This window comes from Haemaphysalis longicornis, unplaced genomic scaffold, assembly GCF_048455015.1.
Source record: "Haemaphysalis longicornis isolate Haplotype H1 unplaced genomic scaffold, Haemaphysalis longicornis Haplotype H1 scaffold_26, whole genome shotgun sequence".
In the NCBI taxonomy this organism is placed as follows: Eukaryota; Metazoa; Arthropoda; class Arachnida; order Ixodida; family Ixodidae; genus Haemaphysalis; species Haemaphysalis longicornis.
Genome location: NW_027526319.1, coordinates 2,424,959 through 2,444,845, shown reverse-complemented (window position 1 = coordinate 2,444,845; position 19,887 = coordinate 2,424,959). Strand labels below are relative to the sequence as shown.

General features: G+C 46.0%; 1 protein-coding gene across 2 annotated transcripts in view; it reads left to right on the top strand.

Moving 5' to 3' along the window:
* LOC144172796 (uncharacterized) overlaps nt 1–19,887 on the top strand; it is a 29,974-nt gene that overhangs the window by 7,762 nt on the left and 2,325 nt on the right. For both annotated transcript variants that reach the window (XM_077701402.1, XM_077701403.1), the window contains exons 3-5: nt 11,496–11,637; nt 12,457–12,519; nt 19,668–19,794. In XM_077701402.1, coding sequence (XP_077557528.1) covers nt 11,559–11,637; nt 12,457–12,519; nt 19,668–19,794 — 269 coding nt within the window. In that variant the 5' untranslated portion in view covers nt 11,496–11,558. The remainder of the gene's footprint in view (nt 1–11,495; nt 11,638–12,456; nt 12,520–19,667; nt 19,795–19,887) is intronic.

Below are 19,887 nucleotides of genomic sequence, written 5' to 3'. Positions count from 1 at the left end.
GACGAGAGACAGCGATATTCTCGGACAGCCTTTACGAGTTCAAGGTGATGCCGTTCGGACTGTGCATGGCACCAGCAACATTTTAAAGAGTCATGGACACTGTGCTAGCTGGCCTGAAGTGGCACACCTGTCTGGTATACCTTGACGACGTTGTGGTATTCGGCTGAACATTCGACAAACACCTTGCAAGGTTGGAGTCTGTACTCGAGGCTATTCGCTCGTTGGGGCTAACCCTGAAGCCTGAAAAGTGTTGCTTCGTGTACGAGGAACTCAACTTTTTGAGCCTTGTCGTCAACGCTGCGGGAGTCCTGCCAGACCCGGTGGAAATTTGAGCCATAGCGAACTTTGTAAGACCGAAAAATAAGGGCATGCGAGGGTTTCTTCGGACTGTGCGCATACTACTGGTGCTTCACAGCAAACTTGGCACACATTGCAGAGCCACTCACGCACTTGACGAAAGATAGCACCCCTTTCAGCTGGGAAAACGCCCAAGAAAAAGCATTCTGTGATCTGCAACAGTGCATGTAAGGCCGACGCGTGCTTCTCATTTCGACGAAAACGCTGAAACAGAAATGCACACGAACGCCAGTGATATAGGCTTGGGTGCCGTTCTCGTGCAAAAGCAGAGCGGTTGTGAAAAAGTAGTCACCTATGCCAGCCATGATCTGTCGAATGAGGAGAAAAATTACTCAGGCTCTGAGAAAGAGTGTCTCGCAATTATATGGGCCATTTCAAAATTTTGCCTACACGCTTATGGTAGACCGTTCAAGTTTGTGGCAGACCACCATGCGCTGTGTTCGCTTGCCAATTTGAAAGACCCCTCTGGCCGTCTTGGGTGGTGGAGCTTACGCCTGCAAGAGTTTGACGCTAGAATCGTCTATAAATCCGGCCAGAAACACTCCGACACTGACTGCTTGTCCCACGCCCCCGTCGACTCACCACCGCAAGACTGATGGAGACGGCGCTTTCTTCGGAGTCGTGACGGAGAGTGGTCTAGCTTCCCAGCTGCGTGCCGACACCGACTTACGCGTCGTGATCGACTACCTTGAAGGACGCAGTTTCGCTGTGCCTATGCCATTCAAACAAAATTCTCCAGCATTCAGGCTGAGGAACTCTGTCCTCATAAAGAAGAATTTCAGCCTCGGAACGAGAACGAATTATCTTGTCATCCCCGCAGACCTTCGTAACAAAATTTTAGAAGCATGCCACGAGGACCCGTCTTCCGGACATCTCGGGACAGCTCACAGTATTGAAAAAATCAAGACGAAGTACTACTGGCCCCGCCTTACATCCAGCGTCACCCACTATGTCCGGAGCCGCTAAGACTGCCAGCGATGAAAAACACCACCAACAAGACCCACCGGACTTGTGCAGCCGATCGCCGTCCTATCGAGGCCCTTCCAACAGATTGGAATGGACCTTCTGGGCCCGTTCTCTACGTCACGATCTGAGAACAAGCTGACTGTCATAGCGACAGACTACATGACGCGCTATGCAGAGACTGCCGCTCTTCCCAGGGGGACTGCAGAAGAAGTCGCCAAGTTCTTCATAAACCAAGTTGTGCTGTGACGCAGAGCCCCTGAAATCCTAATCACGGACTGCGGACCTTATGCAAGGAATCTTACGCTACAGCAACGCGGATCTCCCGAGTAATGACGGTGTACCATCCACAAACGAATGGATTAATATGAGGATCGTGGATATGCTGTCTATGTATGTCGATGTTGAACGTAAGACTTTGGACAAAGTCCTTCCTTATGTCACATTTTCGTACAGCACGGCTATCCAAGAAAACTACGCAGATGACACCGTTCGAGGTTGTCTACGGAAGATGGCCGACTATGATGCTTGACGACATGCTTCTGTGCGTAGAAGGCGATGACCACAACGCCAACGTCCAAGGATACCTTCAGCGTGCGCCAGCTCACTCAAGGTCGCACAACGAACCAGCATCTGGTGGATGCCGGGCGCTACAACTTCCAACGCCCAGACGCCAAGTACTGCCCAGGGGATCGTGTGTGGGTTTGGACTCCCATCCAACAACGTGGACTCGGTGAGAAGCTTCTGTGATGGTATTTCAGACCCTACCGGGTTCTACAACGCATTGCCCAACTTGCCTTCGAGGTGATCCCCGATGGTGAATCTGGAACATCACGACGACGCATGTGGCCGGAAGTCGTCCATGTGGTTCGCTTAAAACGTTACTATGCAAGATGACAGACTTTTTTTGCTGTTTGTTCGGACTGTTTTTCATTTTATCTGGTCGATGCCCTCTTAGAGAAGATCATAATGCCACGAACCATGTTTTGGGTTTGTTTGTTTGTTTATGTTTTGTTTTTTCTGACTAGTTGCACCGGGCTATGTTCGTATGGGTTTCCGAATCGAAAATACTAGTCAGGAAGACGGAACATTCCAGAGTAGTTCATATCGCCACTCTGGCTGACGTAGCCAAAATAGTGTGAATCATCCCTCTAACCTAAACAGAAACTCGACAAAGCTATGGCGAGTGCTGGCTGCAAAATTTTAAGCCTTCTTCATTGTAATGCTAGAAGCCTTAACAAAAATATTGATTCTTTCATAACCTTAGTACTTATTCTAGTCTTACATTTGATTGCAGTATAATAGCAATATTGGAGACTTGGTTGACAGAAAGAAAATTTATTAACATACCAAAGTATAATTTTCTCTTGCTACAAAAAAAACTGACTCAGGAGGTAGTGGTGTTGCACTTTACTTGTCCACTGCAATAACATTTAAACAACTGAAGTACATAACGGAAATGCAAAGTAAATATGAGATGTTTGTAGAGCTCGGTACGAAAATTAGGATTGGTGTGATCTACAGGCCACCTGGCTGTGGAATGCAGGCTTTTCTAAAACATTTTGAAGACCTATTACAACACTTTGCTACCACGAATAAAAAGTGATCATATGTGGTGATTTTAACATCAACGCAGGGGTGAGACAGCTGCGCATATTGCACACTTTTGATGCAAATCTGCTTTCCTGCGCCAGGCTGCTCCAAAAGCTTGAAAATTGCAAAAAATGCGCCAGACTGCTCCAAAACAGCCTGAGAACCAAGGATTTTAATGCTCCCGCCAGTTTCAGTGGGGGAAAATGCTTACTGGCGGCATAATTTTCCAGCACCCCTAAGATGATCCTGTTTGTAAAGGTTTAATTGATTGATCATTCAATAAAAAACCCGTGTGAAATTGTCCCCAAGATAGTTTTTTCTTTCGGCGCACGATAAAGATCCCCAGGTGGTCAAAATTAATCCGGAGCCCTCCACTACGGCGCGCCTCATCGCCTGCGTTGCGTCGGCGCGTTAAACCCCACAATCAATCAAGATAGTTTTTTCGAAGGTCACCATGTAGGGTTTTTTAAAGTTTTCCCATGAAAACCAGCTGCAAGGTCCTGTAGAAAAAAATACGTATGTGTACTCAGGTGACAAACCACGGGTGAAAATTGATGAAAAGACGGCAGTTTTCGGAGTGCCGTATCTTCCGAACGACATTACCGGGCGCCGCCATCTTGGTGTGGTGAATATTGCAAAACATGGCCGTTGGGCGAAGCCAGCCGTTGCTCGTGGTCACACCGTGCTCGTGGTTCAGGCAGAGTGCTGTTCGCCGATTTCTACTGTGGTTTTGGTTATGGGGGTGGCTGGGTTTTCATTTAGTCGTTTGATCCGTTGAGTGAAGTTGCGTGACTCGAAGAACGGGGTCGCGTTCATCAAAAACAACATGGGGCCGCGAATTCGCCATGTTTCGGCCTCGAGTGAGAGGCGCGGTGCGTGCTTGAAGTGAAATTTCGGACTCGTTGCGGTGGTATAATAAAACGCTGAGTTATTGCTACCTTTGACAGCGAGCTTGTGAGTGACGGAAATGGGACGATCGACACTGCAGAAGTGGCGGCGCAGGCTACATCGCCACAAAATGTTCTAGCAGTGGCCGATAATTGCCACTGCCGATAATGGCCGATAATAATGGTTTATCTATCTGAATTTAAATTTTATGCCAAGAGGGAGGTGGCGAAACTATACCAGCATTATTCAAATTGCGATCGTAGTGAATACGCATCTTTGGGATTAAAATGGGCTGGTGGGGTGTGAAGATTGTCATCTCGCTTTGCGCAACTTTTGCCATGCCTCTACAATTGTGTGTTAACTCTTTGGCTACCGCACCTATCAAAATCGATCAATTTGATCGATACTTTTGGAAGCGCCTTTTCATAGCGTTCCAGGCGTTCTCGAACAAGTAAAGCTGTTCGGAGTTAGATCAGAAAATGGCCTTTCAAAATCAGTTTTGTTTTCATTTTTGCAACGGAAACGTGATTTTCGATACGCTTTTCAATCACCTGGGTGTGGAAAAGGGGCGTGGTCATCGCGCGTCACGGCTACCAATGAAGAATGCATGCAACTCGTAATTACTTTGCACCAGCGCTTGTTTTTTGCTATCAGGGCGTGAATGGGGAACTAGCAAACGATTTTCAATCGTCAGGTTCGCACTCTGACAGTAATAATCCCAGAAATCGGCTGAAAATGTCAAGCAGTGCCTGGTTGCAAAGCTACTTTATGATTTTAGGCAGTTTTATTGACTTTGCGCACATTGTTCTAAGCTAAGTACTGTGTTAGTTCTACTTACCCCAGGACCATTCGCAAACAGTTTACAACAGTTTCGGTTTCGTTTCTGCATCGCGAAATTCATATTTAGCGCTACTGAACAGTTACCCAACTTCAAGGCTACCTGCCATGGCGCCTGAAGCGTTCGCGACTGATCCTCGAACAAAGCACGGCGCTCCTGATTTCCCCCCACCCTAACCCGATTTCTGCGATAAGAACTTCAGATGGAAGTCAAAAGGTCACACCCAGTCTCCAGATATCTGTTCCGCCGAGGACAGCGCTTCAAACCGGCCTTACACTGCCAGCTGTTCACCTTCCAGTTTCGTTTCCATGCGAGGGTATATCCGGGTGTCTAATGTGGCTGCTTAGTTGTCTCTGATAAGTTTTTGTACTGTTTCATTTGAAAAATGTTAGGTAGCGCTGCAATAGAGGAGGCTCGTTGTGCTGATCTTTTTCAGCGCGCAACTGCTAGTCGGCCAAAGATCGTAGGGCACGATTCTAGCTCATCGTACCTCATTTTTGCGAGCAAGGCTACAATTGTGAGTAAGAAGATGATAATAAAGCTCAGCTTTATGTTTTGAGAGATAACTGACCGTGAACGACAACAAGCATCAGCCACGGCGTTCCGTTTTCAATTTCATGCATTTTTTTTCTGCATTGCGTGCTTGTCCCAAATATTGTGCTCGCTGTAAATGCAAAGTCAGCCATTGAAAAGATGTTTTTATGTTATGTAGGGGTAAATTGGTGCCTCTGATAATGACAAACTGCCAGATTTATTCCAGGAAACCACCTGAAATTGCACATTTTGAATTGGAGGTTGGGCTTCACCGCATGACACGAGCACCGTGCCTGCTAACATTTTTTTTTATATCTGACAAACTGTTCCGTGCAAGTCGACATTTTTTCTAGGGCGTGTTTTTGAAATGTTTTCCTACAAAATGTATATTCTAATTTTTTTCTACTACCGGTGGTTTGATATACACATTTCCTTTTTTATCATTTTTTTTGACAACTTGACAAAAATATTGGTATTGATATTTTTTTTACAACTATGATATATAAAAACCTTTAAAAAACTGGTATTATTGGAAATGCCGTTAAATAATCTGCATTTTGTGCTCCTGCAATTAGTTCCTAACCAATTTTTTAGCAGGAAAAAAAATGTTTTCTTGGACCCCTAAAATTAGCCAATTTTCCGGCGGTAGCGAAAGAGTTAAACAGAGTCTGGGAATACAAATACAATAATTTCAGCATTCACATGGTAATGAAAATGCCTACGATTGCTTACTTTTTCGATTCGATGTTTTCAACGGCACTCTGTGCATAGAGCCTAAGAATTTATAAATGGCTTGTAAAAAGGTAGTGTAGTTTGCTCCTTGTGATACTCTAGTAGAAAAAACTTCATTGAAAGGCTGTTTCAGTGTTATGTACGTTCAAAACCCATTAAAAAGTGCACTCCCCCCCTTCTCCCCGAGTTGCCTAAAGTTTGATTTTTGGGCTCCTAAGGTGACATAATAAATGTCATCATTCTGCTGCAAATCAAGGTTTTTCTGCTCCAAAATCTAGATTTCGCTGCTCCAGAAACTGCTCCCAAATATGATTCAGCTGTCTCACCCCTGACAACGTAGCAAATCCCTCTAGGACTGATTACCTAAACTTGCTTTGCTCATATGGTTTTCAAAACCACATTGCAGGTCTTACTAGGGTAACGGAAGTGTCTTCCCTGATCATTGATCACATTCTTTCTAATTTCTGTCGAAGCTCAGTAAAAGCGGGCGTCATAGCTGAAAATGTCGCTGACTACTTACCTATATTATTGCTCTAAATACTCACCTTTCGAACATTAAACATACTCCATATCAAGCTTAATGATGAGACTATGAAAGAAGAACAGTAATACAAGAGAAAAAACAACCGATATACACCAAAATAAGGCAAAGCTGCACGTTCAGGCCGTCTGCCCGGCACTCTAAAATGAGCAATATTGTATGAACTCGCATGTTGGCTATTCCAGATTACCCAGCTCACGAAAGTGGGGAAAAACTTAAATTGAAAGGTCACCTTTAATGATTTTATTTTAATATAAAACATTCTTTCGTTTTAGTATTGCTAACTGACCCCTACGGCACAGGCATCTGCAGGTAAAGGTTATCATAGCTTTAAATCCTATAGTGTGCACTGTGCATTGTAGGATAGCAAAAAATGTTGCGAGGTGCTCAATCTCACTTTGGCCCAATAGCGAGGTGTTTATTGATCCAGCAGTGCAGTTTCCCAGGGGTGAGGCAGCTGCGTATATTGAGCAGTTTTGATACAATGCCATTTTCCTACGCCAGGCTGCTCTGAAACCATGAAAGTTGCGAAAATTGCGCCAAACTGCTGTAAAGCAGCCTTATATGCAAGGATTTTTACACTCGCATTACTTTCAGTTGAAAAAATAGGCCAAGTTGACAACATGGTTTTCCATGCAGCCCAAGTGGCACTATTTATTGTGAAGAGTGATGATCATCTTGGTATCGTTTGTCACCTGTCTTTTGCATTCAACTCATCGCTCTTATCATTGCTCACTTGTAAATGCACATATGACAAGAAAAGAAAGACTGTGAAGTGAAAACGAGAGCTTCTAATGCATTAATTTTGACCACCTGGGGCTTTTTGTAATGACCGTGCACCGAAATCTCGAATACGGGTGTTTTGGCTTTTTGCATTCATACAAAAAGCGGCCACCATGGCTGGAAATCGAACCAGCGTCCATTTTGTCAGTTCAGCCCTGACCCGGCCCACCCTCCATGCTGCTTGGAGAGGAGTTACTACTTTCTACTGCTGCAGCCTTTTATAAGTACCCACATTCTCAAGTGTTAGCGGTGGCTTCGTATGTACACACAGAAAAGAAAGCCTCGATATGTTCGGGCATTGGCACCTTTTAGGTGGACTGGTAATTATAATTATAATTGATGCAATTGAAGTAATTATAATTGATGCATGTCAAGTGAAATTTAATGCCAAAAGCAAAGTGGCTAAACATAGCAACAATACTAAAATGAAGATCTGGGTGAACGCACGCCTCGAAGATTGTAATGGTGCGACGACCGCCACCTCGCTTCGTGCAACTGTGCCGCGGGGCTACGCTTCTGCATACAATGCAGGCACAGATTGCAAACATAATAATTGCTGCATTAAATTATTAAAAACACCTCCCAATTGCAGTGCTTCTCAATTTGAATTTTTTACAGCATTTTACGTTGTCTGTATACACAGCCTCAATAAAATTTATGAAGTTTGCAAGAAGGTAGGACAGTTTGTACTTTGTGATACTGAGCAAAATTCTCTTTAAAGGTTATTTCAGTCATGTGCATTTTTCACTGACTCAAAAGGGTATTTATCCCTCAAAGTTGCTACCAAGTTGTTTTCTAAGCTCCTAAGACAATGTATTCAAGTCGTGAACTGCTCCAAATCAAGGTAATTCTATTTTCAATATTGGAATTTTGCTGCTGCACAAACTGCTCCCAGTTCTGTTTACACATCTCACCGCTGGTTTTCATGAAACAGAGGTTCATTTGTTGTTCTTTTACCACTAAACCTATTGGGACTTAAGCTTGCAGGAAGCTTTCAGCATTGACACCAGTGTTGTACACATTCCTCCAAAATAGGAACGAAAGCTCGTTCCTCGTTCCTTGCCAATTTCGAAACGAGTTCCCGTTACAAGTTCCTTTATTGCGAAAGGAACGCGTTCCAGTTCCATGTCGAAAATTGGAACGTGTCGTTACATTAACGTTACAATTAGGTTTTTAAATTAAAATATAGTGTTGGATAATCCTGGGTCGAAATTAAGTGAGACGTTTAAAACTCACATCGAACTACGTATAATATACAAATATTAACACCCCGGCAGCAGATTATCTGGAGATAAAGATAATAAAAAAAAACGCTCCTAGGCGAACTTTTTCAGGGAGCACCGGACAAACTCCCGACGGCTCGAGGACATTTCGGTGCGGAAATTTCGGTGTACGGACAAAGCGGTGTACGGACATATCGGTGTACGGTCGTTTCTGTGCACGCACAATTCGGTGTACGGACATTTCGGCGACCAAATTATCCTGTGCTTGCCTGTTGGTGACAGCCGTTATGTTTTTATTTCCGCTTAACGTAGGTTATGGACAACAATCCGGAGCAGTGAATTTATTTTTTTTATTGATGCCATGTTCGATCTTTGCCAGGTATTTTTAGAAATTCTGCATTTATATATTTTTGTTTGATACCTCTTCCTGGGGACCCCTGTTATGCAGCCGATTGAATTCTTTAGCACGTTTTTTTTTTCATTTATGACAGGTTGTTAATTTATATTCGCTCTTTTTTAGCTAAGACAATTACCCGTGTTTACGGTGGTCTACCGCCTCTTCTGTATTTTTTTAATTACACACCCTAAAATTACATAAATTACATGCACACTCTCAATATCCAAAAAGTAACAAACATTAGCTAGCCCCCCAGAATGAAGAAAGCCTTATGAAGAGTATTACGTAGGCTGGGCTGCCTTGCTAAAATGAATTCGCAAACACTGGTCTAGGATATTGTCGGGGAGGAAAAACGGGCCTTTGGGAAAACAGCCGCAGGTTCTAATGTCCTAAATGCTGATTAAGCGCGTACCGGTTGTGCATACAAATTCCACCCATTGTGTTCGGGACAACGAACCTTCGTTTAATGTTTACAAGCCTACATTTACCACATTTTAATTCTTTGTTCTAGCGCGCCCGCCCCCCTCCTACCTCCCGCCTGTACGCTCAAATCTCGACAAGATTTCTTTTTCAGCCATATTATTTTCGGTTTCCCCTGAAAATCCTACTGGCGTGGTGGAGTTCACACTCTCCGAAGCGTCACCGCAGTGATTTTTTTATTTTTTATTTAGAACATACTGCTAGCCTCTTAGTGGAGGCTTTTGCAGGAATTGGGTCATATATTCAGAACAATGACATAGCACACTTCGCGTTCAATACAGAGAAAAAGCTTTACATTCACCATGGGCGCACGAAACCTCTATAATGTGACACAAAAAGCCACCCAAAAAGCCGCTGAAAACACAATGGCCACTATCGTATGCTGGCTACGCCCTTCCGCGCCTCGCGGTCATATCGACGGCTCCCCCACTCCAGGAATTGCTCTTTCTGCGCCTTCAGTTGCCCCCTTGGGAATTAACTCATCAAGACGCACATATCATGGACATCGCTTACTCCCATTATAAGGAGCAAAAAAAAATGAATAGGCTAGTGTGACGAGAGCGGCAACCGTCGTTTTCAAGTTTTCGAAGTCCAGACGATGCAATGGTGAAGCACAAGTGACACCCCTCTCTCTCTACCTAGGGGGATGATTGCCGGCGGGGCTCAGCTTTCCCCTCCCCTAAGTAACGCCACCGTAAGTGCGATCGTTGGTTTGTTAGTTTTAAGTAGAACTGACACCGAATGCAATGAAGGCGAGATTGATTGAGAGAATAATTAAAATGAAATGCACACGCGCCTAATCAACCCCGTTTTTCTGTTGTCTTTTCGCGGAAGTTTTGCTGGGGGGGAGGGAGGAGGAATAGATTAAAAGCAGCAGCGACTTGCACCGTTTGGTCAAGTGAAAGGAAAGCGTTTTGGTAACACTTAAAGTATTGGGGTTGTTCACATGAATGTTAAAATAACAAAAAATGGTTGAACGGATCCAAATTAACAACGTTAATTTTTACCATCTACTAGAGAAATTGGGTTTCACGTGGCAATGCTCCGCCAGGGTTTAGCGTTCGTTTCCACGGACGGCGGCGCAAGCACAACTCTCGAACGTAAATTCATATCAAGTCACGAAATTACAATATTAAAGCTAAAATGTTCAAAGAATGCCTGGGACATCCCCTCACTCACAATGTCTGGGCCAAAACATCGTGCACCAAAATGTCCGTGCACAGAAATGTCCACACCGAAGCGTCCTGGACGGAAATGTCCGACACTGAAATGTCCGGATCCCCTTTAGCAGTCTGTCCGTTTCATTGGGTACGTTGTTACTGGGTTGACCGGGACCGGTCTGCTCCTGAGTGCGCGGAAGGGCGAGTAGGAAGGGCACGGAGGCACGGACATGGCGAAGCCAGCCCCGCGGAACTAATCCCCCTACCGCGACGAATGCCCAAGGGCCCAGCCGGGTCCCGGTCAACTCAATAACAACGCACATGACAGAACGGATGGACTGCTAAAACTCTCTATTCTTTCCCCGCCAGGGAACAATTCTATCGGCCAGAGGCGCATTCTGGCCTCCCCAGACAAACGATGAAGGGTGAAAAGCATTCTCACGGCTACGCTATTCACCCGTCGAACTCCGCGTAAGCAACCAGCATGAAAGCAAGCACGAGCTGCGGCCTGCTGCATGGTTATTCTTCTGCCTTTGACCTTCGATGAAGCACGTATGGCTAAAGGGCGGGCAAACTGACCATCTTATAGGAAGATAAACGCAGTAGCACTTTGCGGATTTTTGTACTCGAGCCTCGGCATCAAAAACAGCGAAATCCTAGCAACAAAAACGTAACGAGTTACCGTTACAGTTCCACCGATCCTTCATGGAACGGTGGCGTTCCTCCGTTCCTCCAAAAAGGAACTAGTTCCAGGAACGCCGTTCCTTGTAACGCCGTTCCGTACAACACTGATTGACACATACAATTGTGTGATAGCGCCTGCATTTCGAACACAGAAGCGACTGAAGAATGCATGCATGGTTATTGAATTTTGTTGCAGGAAAGTGACCTGTTAACAATTTATCTGTCGGGAAGTAAAACTATAAAATTACTAACTGGCTTAGTCTGTCTCTTGGTTCAAAATATGATTGTGGAAATTTTCACTGGCTGCCTTTTTTGGTTACAGAAGGCACAAAGTGCCCGCACGCCACGTGGGACATAATCAGTGCCCGAGGGCTGCGTCGTGGCAATGCCCAGAGATGCAGACCGCAACCGGGATGTGTCCTGCTGCCGAGAAACACAGGCAACCATCACCTCTAGTGCAGCAGGTACCCTTTTTGTATATTGCATTAGCAATAAATTGGGCATGTCGGCAAGATTTTCCTATTACTTCAGCAATAGAGCCGTTTTTCTTGATCAACAGAGCGAGACATAAGGGAGCAGATAACGACTGGGAATGTAGTGCATGGAAGGTCTGGGAACACTGGTTGTGTTGCCACACAGACAAGTAGAAGCATGTGATACCAGCTGCAGCATCTTTGATAGGTCTTCTGAGTCACGCAACCACTTGTATGCATTTGAAATCGAGTCTCAAGTTGATGCAGGTGCATAAGAGAAGTAAACGAGAAAGACGGCGATGAAGGGCTGATACTGGTGGGCAACAAAAGGGCATTTACCTTAGCATTAATGTGGGCGAGTTGGCTGCTGGAGCAATGAAAGAAATTGAAGCGGTGTTACAGGTGAGACCTCAAAAAAAGAACACATGGGGACTAGCGGTGGACCTGCTGTACTGGAGCACTGGACTCCTGCACTTGTCCTGTGTGTTATTTCTAAAGTGTGAATAGTAGCATGCTATTTTAATGTTTCACTGCTGCAACAAAAAAAGGGACAGACAGGCAGTACCACTGCAATGCAGACAAACGTGACCACTGAGATGGAGTGTTAGGCATAGTTGGCACCTTGTAAAAGTACGTGCCAAAAAAGTCTTGTGGAGTTGTGCAGGCCAGAGCAAGGTGCGCGTATTAGGTCAGCCTCAGGTTTCTGCACGAGGACGAGGTCCTTATGTATTTGTAGATACACCAATGATCCTTCAAATTTTTTCTGTGAAACGGCTATTCTGTATGTATTTACTATTAAATATTTTTCAGGTACACAGTGCGCCCTCTTGTTCCATGTCAGCACAAGCTCCCAAACGGAAGAGGAATTTCTCGGTGAGGTTACAAAATTTTTTCTCTATTTATATATTCAAGTAGGTGACAGCACAATTACAAATTTCATTGGCACATACCTTCTCAATAACTTTTTGTGCAATATTGATCCAGTATGCTCATGGTGTTGTTTTAAACTATAAGAATTTATTCACTTGGGGAGTTTAAAAAGAGACAGTGATGTAAGTGGGAAATTGTTTCACCACCTTACCAGTTTGTAGTCTAGAATGTTGAGGACGTGTTCTGACTGTGATATTCAAACAGTCCATCAGACAGAACAAAGAAATAGATACAAGTACAGGTGCTGTTTTTGTTGACAAAGAGTGGGAAGGTTGGTCTTTTTTGTTTTTCTCAGCGTATTTCCAATATGCGAATATTCTACGCTCTTAATTTTTTTCGTTTGGTTTACATGTGTACTGTGTCAAAAAAAATCGCTTTCAGTGCACTGCTTATTCTTCATGACTCTGCTTGTTGACTTGCTCATGTCTGCTATAATGACACACTGTTAAGTCGACAATGCTAAACAGCAGATTTCTTGAAATTATGACCTCAACACACTGTCTTGAAACTAAAAAGTTTTTTTGGTCATGCAATGGGGCAAGTCATTGTTGCGAACCATGAATGCCAATTTGGTTGTAGGCATCCTTAAAGCGACACTGACTTGTAACAGCAAATTTGCCGTTTTCAGTACATTAGAGTCTTGTGAATACAAATATACTACTCGCAGCGCCACAGGGGACTTATTATCGCAGAAATTGCAAAGGCATAAGAACAGGTGTCAACACGCCATCCACTTTTCCGCACTACACTTTGTGACATCACATACAGCGAATGCATGGGGCAACAGTATTGGTGGAGGCCTCCTAAGCATTTTTCTGAAACGAACGTGGAGGCAGCAGAGACCATAGGTCGGCATACTCACTCGTGAGTACACTCATCTGTACTCATTTGTACTCAAACTCACGAGTATGATGAGTGAGTACAGACCCAGATTAAAAAAGTGAGTACGATGACAAGTGAGTACAGGGGTAAGTCCACTGCTTGTGAGTACAGTACTCATGAGTACACTACTCATGAGTACAGTATTCATGTATATGAGTACTCATGAGTTTAAATACTCATGAGTATGAGTACTTATGAAGACACAGTAGCCATGAGTACTACTCGTGAGTATACAGTACTCATTAGGACATAGTCCTCATGAGTACAATACTTATCAATACGGTATTTTCGAGCGCTTGCACTCGTGAGTACATGCATTCGTGACTAAAGTAGTGCAAAAAAGTTCTATCACGAACTTGAGTCTGGACGTGCGTGTACAAGTCACAAACATTTAGCGGTGCCGCTGTGCAGCGTAACTCTCAAGGATGGTAAAATCAGACAACGAAAACTGCGCCTCCCTCCTTTCCCTGTCCCTGTTTGGCGCTGTTCGGCGGTCGCTCACTAAGAGGTCGTGGTGAAAAAGGAAAAAACTCGAGGGTGAGGTCCCAGCGGGAAGTGCAGCCGCTGTGACTCTGTTTCTATGGCACGTGTTGTTTGGCGCAGTAATTTTTTTTACAAATACGCGGCCTTGGAATGCGTAGCTGCTTCGTTCTGCTTGCTCCGTTCAAGTTGCTTTAGGGGAAGCGAGGGGGGGTGGGGGGGGGGGGCTGCTGACTATGCATGCACTACTGCACTACGCGCACCGAAGTTGCTCGTTTCCAGTCTTCAGCAGTTTCTGTAGACTCATGTCACCCTGTGTAGTCGTTTCCTGAGTCGAACCGCTCATTTCAACTGTCGCAGTTAATTTACGTGGTTCGCGTCAAATCACTTGCATGGTCTGTGTCATCGAAATTGTCCGCACCATGCCGCTGTGTGCATTCAAGCGATAGTTTGGCTGGTGTACATGCGCTGATATGTTTTAATTAGGCTTCTCTTTTGAAACTTAATGCTCAGGTTCGGTAGGACTATGGTCTTGTGCAGTCCATTTACAAGTGAGCATATAGCCCCACCGTGCAGGCGCGGCGGTGTAATTTGGCCCTGCATTGGAAATAAAATATCCGAGTACACCGAAGCACGTTTGTGGGTTGTTATCGGACATCATAATGCCTAGTTGAATGCGTGCGACGCCTTGTTTCACCAAGCATATTCTGTAGAAGAGCTCTGTCGTCTTGCCGCTGGAGTGGCAACCCGATGTGCCGCTTCTCGTTTATGCCACCTTGTAATGAGGAAGCTGACCACGATGGTGAATTTCGGTAGTTGTTCTTCCCCTATGTTCATCTGCTATTTACTGGCAGGGCGACCACTCCTCGCTAGCAACTACTGCCGAGTTTAAGCTCGCGCTGTGGAAGGCCTCAAGAAAGGGCCATTGTTAATGATGAATGCCAACGCCAGACATTGAGTTTTTAGCTTAAGCTCACGTCTTGCAACGTCTCGTAACCATGTTGCTTACCCATACCGACCCCACCGCACTTTTTGATTGATAGCTGTCAGCTTCATCAGCGCTGCTGGAGACAAGAGCTGCAGATTTCCATTGTGCAACCAACGCACCAACACAGCAATAAAGCGACGTCAGTGCAAGCTATCACGCTTCCAATAAACGCGCCTGCATGTTTTCGAGTTCACAAAGCACGGGAGAGCAGTTGGACAGTGCTGTAATGGCTGCCAAGTACCGGTAGCAACTGGGTGCACTGCCCTCGACTGCGAGCGGTACCCCCTCCACGCCCCCTTCCCCCCAAACACACACACACACACACAATGTTGGGACAGGGCCATTCCAGCTCAGTCACCACTGTTGCGACGTTACCCAGCTCAGTCCGCTATCGACGCGGTGCAGAGCGGAGTGTCGAAGTAATTGAGCCGACGGTGATTTGAAGCTGTATTTATATACAATATATACAAAGGCAGCAAGAGCATTACATGGCTCGGACAAAGGCGGTAGTAGGGAGCCTACATGCCGCCGCTCCCTAGGCGATAGCACTTCTCAACGCAGTGCGTACGATGAGATTCTGCCGCACCACCGCTGCTTCCGGGCTGGTGTTACAGACCCGGGGTTCCATTGCAGCCGCGTGCTGTCCGAATCCCTCCATTTGGGACTATCACTGGCCGCAGTTTGAATCCGGTGAATGGAGGCGAAGCGATTGCGTCAGCCGAGCCGCCACGACAGGGAAAAGGAAGGCCACTCAGCGGCGCCGTCTCCAGGTGCTACTCGCTGCGTGTCTGCCGTGGGTCGTTTTTCCCATGCATGACTTAGTCTAGCCGTCGCAATGGGAAAGGGGGAGGCGACTCGGCGGTGCCTTTCCCGCCAAGTTGCAGCACGTCTGCTGCGGGCGGTTTGACATATGCACAAATCAACTCCGCCATCGGCACGTCGCAGGGTGCAGTGAATTTTTGTCGGGCGCGCTGACACAACACACACGCATACAAAAATGAGTGGTTAAAGTCAGACCCATGTGGGTTTTGCCCGGGCTCTTAAAGGTGTTGTGCCACCAAATTTGTTGCTTGTGCATTCTTTGTTGCAAACCTTATATATTGCTTTAGAAAGCATGATGCATGCTCTCACATGCACATATTCTGAGTAAAAAATTTATTGCCGCACCATTAATGTGAACAGGATTCAGCTTCGGTTTCTGGGCGCCAATTCAGGCAGTGACGTCACAGTGTTGCGTGGTTGTGAGGACGTTTTGCCGCGTGTGTCTACCATGCGGCGCTGCAGTACGCTGTGACTTTTTTGCGCGGAGTCTGCTCCTGCACACACCTGCTTCACCACGGAAGTTAACACGCTGACTCGTCATGTCAAGCCGCGACAGCTCCGACACAGACTCTTTGTTTGCATCCTCGGATACAGACAAAGGAAAACCATGGATATGCAAACCATGCTCCTTAAAAAATTGCAGAAAAAAAAAAAACTCCCCGCTGCGTATTGAACCCACAACGTTCACCGAGCGGGCGGGACACGCGAGACCACTGCGCCACCGCACAAATGGTGTCCCGTCGCGAAATAGCTGATGTACTAGATGGAAGCTCATCCTTCGAGTCGTACGTCGGTGTTTACGACCTAGTTTACAGAATTCCTGGCTGGTAAACTGAAATTTCTCAAATAGTGCTTGCGCAGTAAGGTTCCGCGAAGCCCCTGCAATAGCTAATCGCCATCAACTCTGCTCCTTTGCGAAAGCGCTCGCAAAAATAAGTGTGCCCGGCTGCGACTCGATTTTGCACTGTAGGGATAATGCTTGCCATACTTTGGTTTTACGTTAAAAACGTGTGCCGATATTGATTTCTTATTACCCAAATTACCCTACGTAACTCTTCTTTTGCACGAAACTGACCTTATATTTTCTACAGGCGAGCCGATCGCACACGCATATGCAGTTTGCAGCTCCGGGGTAACGGCGGAAATGGAAAATAAATGCATGCGGGAACTTTTGGTGCTTGCACACCTTTGAAGCGTCCCATACTACATCGAACATACACCTTAAAATACAATGCCCCAGCCCCAGCGGTAGCCTGCGTTCATTTAAATTTCACTGAAATGTCCTACTTTGCATGCCAGCGCAGTGAAACAATGCATGTACTCAGGTAAACGCAAAAGCCTACCACTCCTACTGGCCACTGGTGTATGTATAATGAAACAGCCAGCGGCAAAAGCAGATACAGTTAAACCTCGATGTAACGAAGTCGGCAAAATTCGTAATTTACTTCGTTACATTGAAATTTCGCTACATTGAAATTCGCGGTTTTAATGAAGTGTTCATCCCGTGAAGCATTTCCTGCAAAAGAAAACGTGGCGCGCATACACGGCTGGAGCACTCTTTCTGTTGCTATCGGAGCTTAACCGTCTACGCGGGCGTCAAAGTGAACCACATGGAGCGTTTTCTCCCCGCAAAAGCGTGCCCCGCAAGCCACAGGCGCGCTGACGCAGCCGCGGAGACAACCCGCGCGATCTGAGTAGCTTGAGCGACCGCGTCCGCTCGCTGAAACACAACTCGAGGGGCAAACGAGAGGGGCATGCGAGAAAAAAAAAGTGGATAACGTGGACGAAATTTTCACTATAAAGCGTCATACGCGCCGCTTACGAAAGCGCCAATCAAATATCCTCGGCATGCCCGAGCGCTTCGAAGCTCCCGCCATAGGGTGCGCGCCTCCCCATTGGCGAAACTGGTCAGGCTCCACCCACTGCCGCGTGCAGCGCGAGTCACTTCCTGGCACAAAAGCCGCCGCCGGCGCGCAATCGCGGACGCGGGTGTGAAAAAAACGCGCACACAAGGCTCATAAAGATTCACAAATGCTTGCTGTAACGATGAAACCCAACAAGCATGAGCGAACTCGAACGAAGGGCAAAACGGCGGCATGCGGCGGCGGCGGCCCCGCAAGGGGCGATTAGGCTTACCACCGCGGAGGATGTTTGATGGGCGCTTTCGTAAGCGGCGCGCATGACGTTTTACTATGAAAATTTCGCCAACGTTATCCGCTTTTTTTTTCTCGCGTGCCCCTCTCGTTTGCCCCTTGAGTTGCGTTTCAGCGAGCGGTTGGAAGCGGTCGCTGGAGCTACCGGGTCGTCTCCGCGGCTGCGTCAGCGCGCCTGTGGCCTGCGGGGCGCGTTTTGAGTTTTTGCGGGGAGAAAACGCTCTATGCGGTTCACGCTGATGCCCGCTAGACGATTAAGCTCTGACAGAAACAGTGCGGCAGCCGTGTATGCACGCCACACAGTTTGTAGGCAAAAGGCTCCTCACAGACCCATGGCTCGCTGCATCCGCGGCATTGGGCGGCCTGTGTTGCCTTTCGTGTTTTATTCAGATCCCATTTCGGCGCTTGCGTCTCCCAAATTATACCTCTACAACTTCAATTCCGTGCCTAGTTCTCCATGAAACTTCGTTACATTGAAATTTCGGCAAACGGGACTTCGTTACACAGAGGGTGAAAATACATGGTGTGCATACACTTAAAGTTACAAAAAATTCCGTCGTTCGTTACATCGAGGGTTTCGTTACATTGAAGTTCGTTACATCGAGGTTTAACTGTATTACTAGCACGTTCGACAGAAACAAGACAGATGTAAATTTGTGCGATCAGCTGCAAATTTTTCAACACATGCTCCCGGCGGAACGACTGTGGCAGACTGGTTGCACATCGAGCGCTCACACAACAACAGCCCGGCCGTTCCTGAAGAAAAAGTAACCAAAAAGGGAGGGAGAGCCCATACATTGCCGTCGGTTGCTAGCTATGCAGTTGAGTGCCTCGTTCCTATCATCCACAGGGCTGTGCAGATCTGTCCGTAGCAGCCAAAATTTTCCCCATTGCCAACAAAGCAGTTTCGCCAGGACTTCTCAGCAATTCGTATCATCCCGAAATTCGAATAACTCAGAATCGTATCATCGAGATTCCACTGTATTTGAAGTTAGTTTACAGCTTATGTATTGCCACACCTCATCTGCATGCTGATCTAAGGATGGTGGCCATGTGTTGTGTCTGGCATCTATCCAGCAATATTAAACGCCTGTCGCTTGCCCTGCAAAGCTGCAGATACCAACAGTACTACAAGACATTTATGTAGTTTCTAGCAGACATTTTTGCAAACTTATAGCAAAACACCAGTTAGCAATGCTCACATATTGGGTGTGAATAGTTATGGCTTTGAAATATTTACAGCAGTGGTCCTATATGGTACTAGTACCAATGAAGTTTGAAGAATCTCCTAAAATTTGTGTCACGAGAAAGAGGAATATGCAACTCATAAAGCAATGAGCACAGTCTAAATGCCACCATTTTTCTTGCACAAAGGCCTATTATGAAGTATCTGCTTGTAGTAAAGGTGAAAAGAGACTGGGTAGGCGAAATGCATACCTAATAGAACAAGCATTTTCTTTTAGTGTAACTAACCAATTTCAAAGGTAGCATGAGTTGTGTCATACATATTGAGTTACCAACTTTGACAAGCCTGCTAACTTTTTTTAGACCAGTCAGGCACTTACGAGTAGCGTTTATGGCGTTGTCAAAGTAATGGTGTCCGGGACTTGATGCTGCATCATGGAAGTTTACCCGAGCGCTGAAAAGATGCTCGAGCCATCAGCTAGTTTTTCTTTGATTGGGAAAACAGACATGGTGCATTCATCCGTACATTAAAGATTGGTATAACACCGGTTTCTTTAGATGCTGTCACTTTATTTTTGCAGTGCTGAAGGTGAATGATGCCCAAGCCATAACACCTAACAAAGACTGTGCATCACAAGCCAGTGCAGACATTGTGGCAAAAGCTAGCCTTCACGCCTGCTCTGGCTGCGCACATTCTGGCAGCACTGGGTAGGTAAAGGTGCAATGCTTGTAATGCTGTTGCTTGTACGTGTACAGCCTCCCTAATTTTTAATAATATAATGGAAGCGACGACCAACCGGC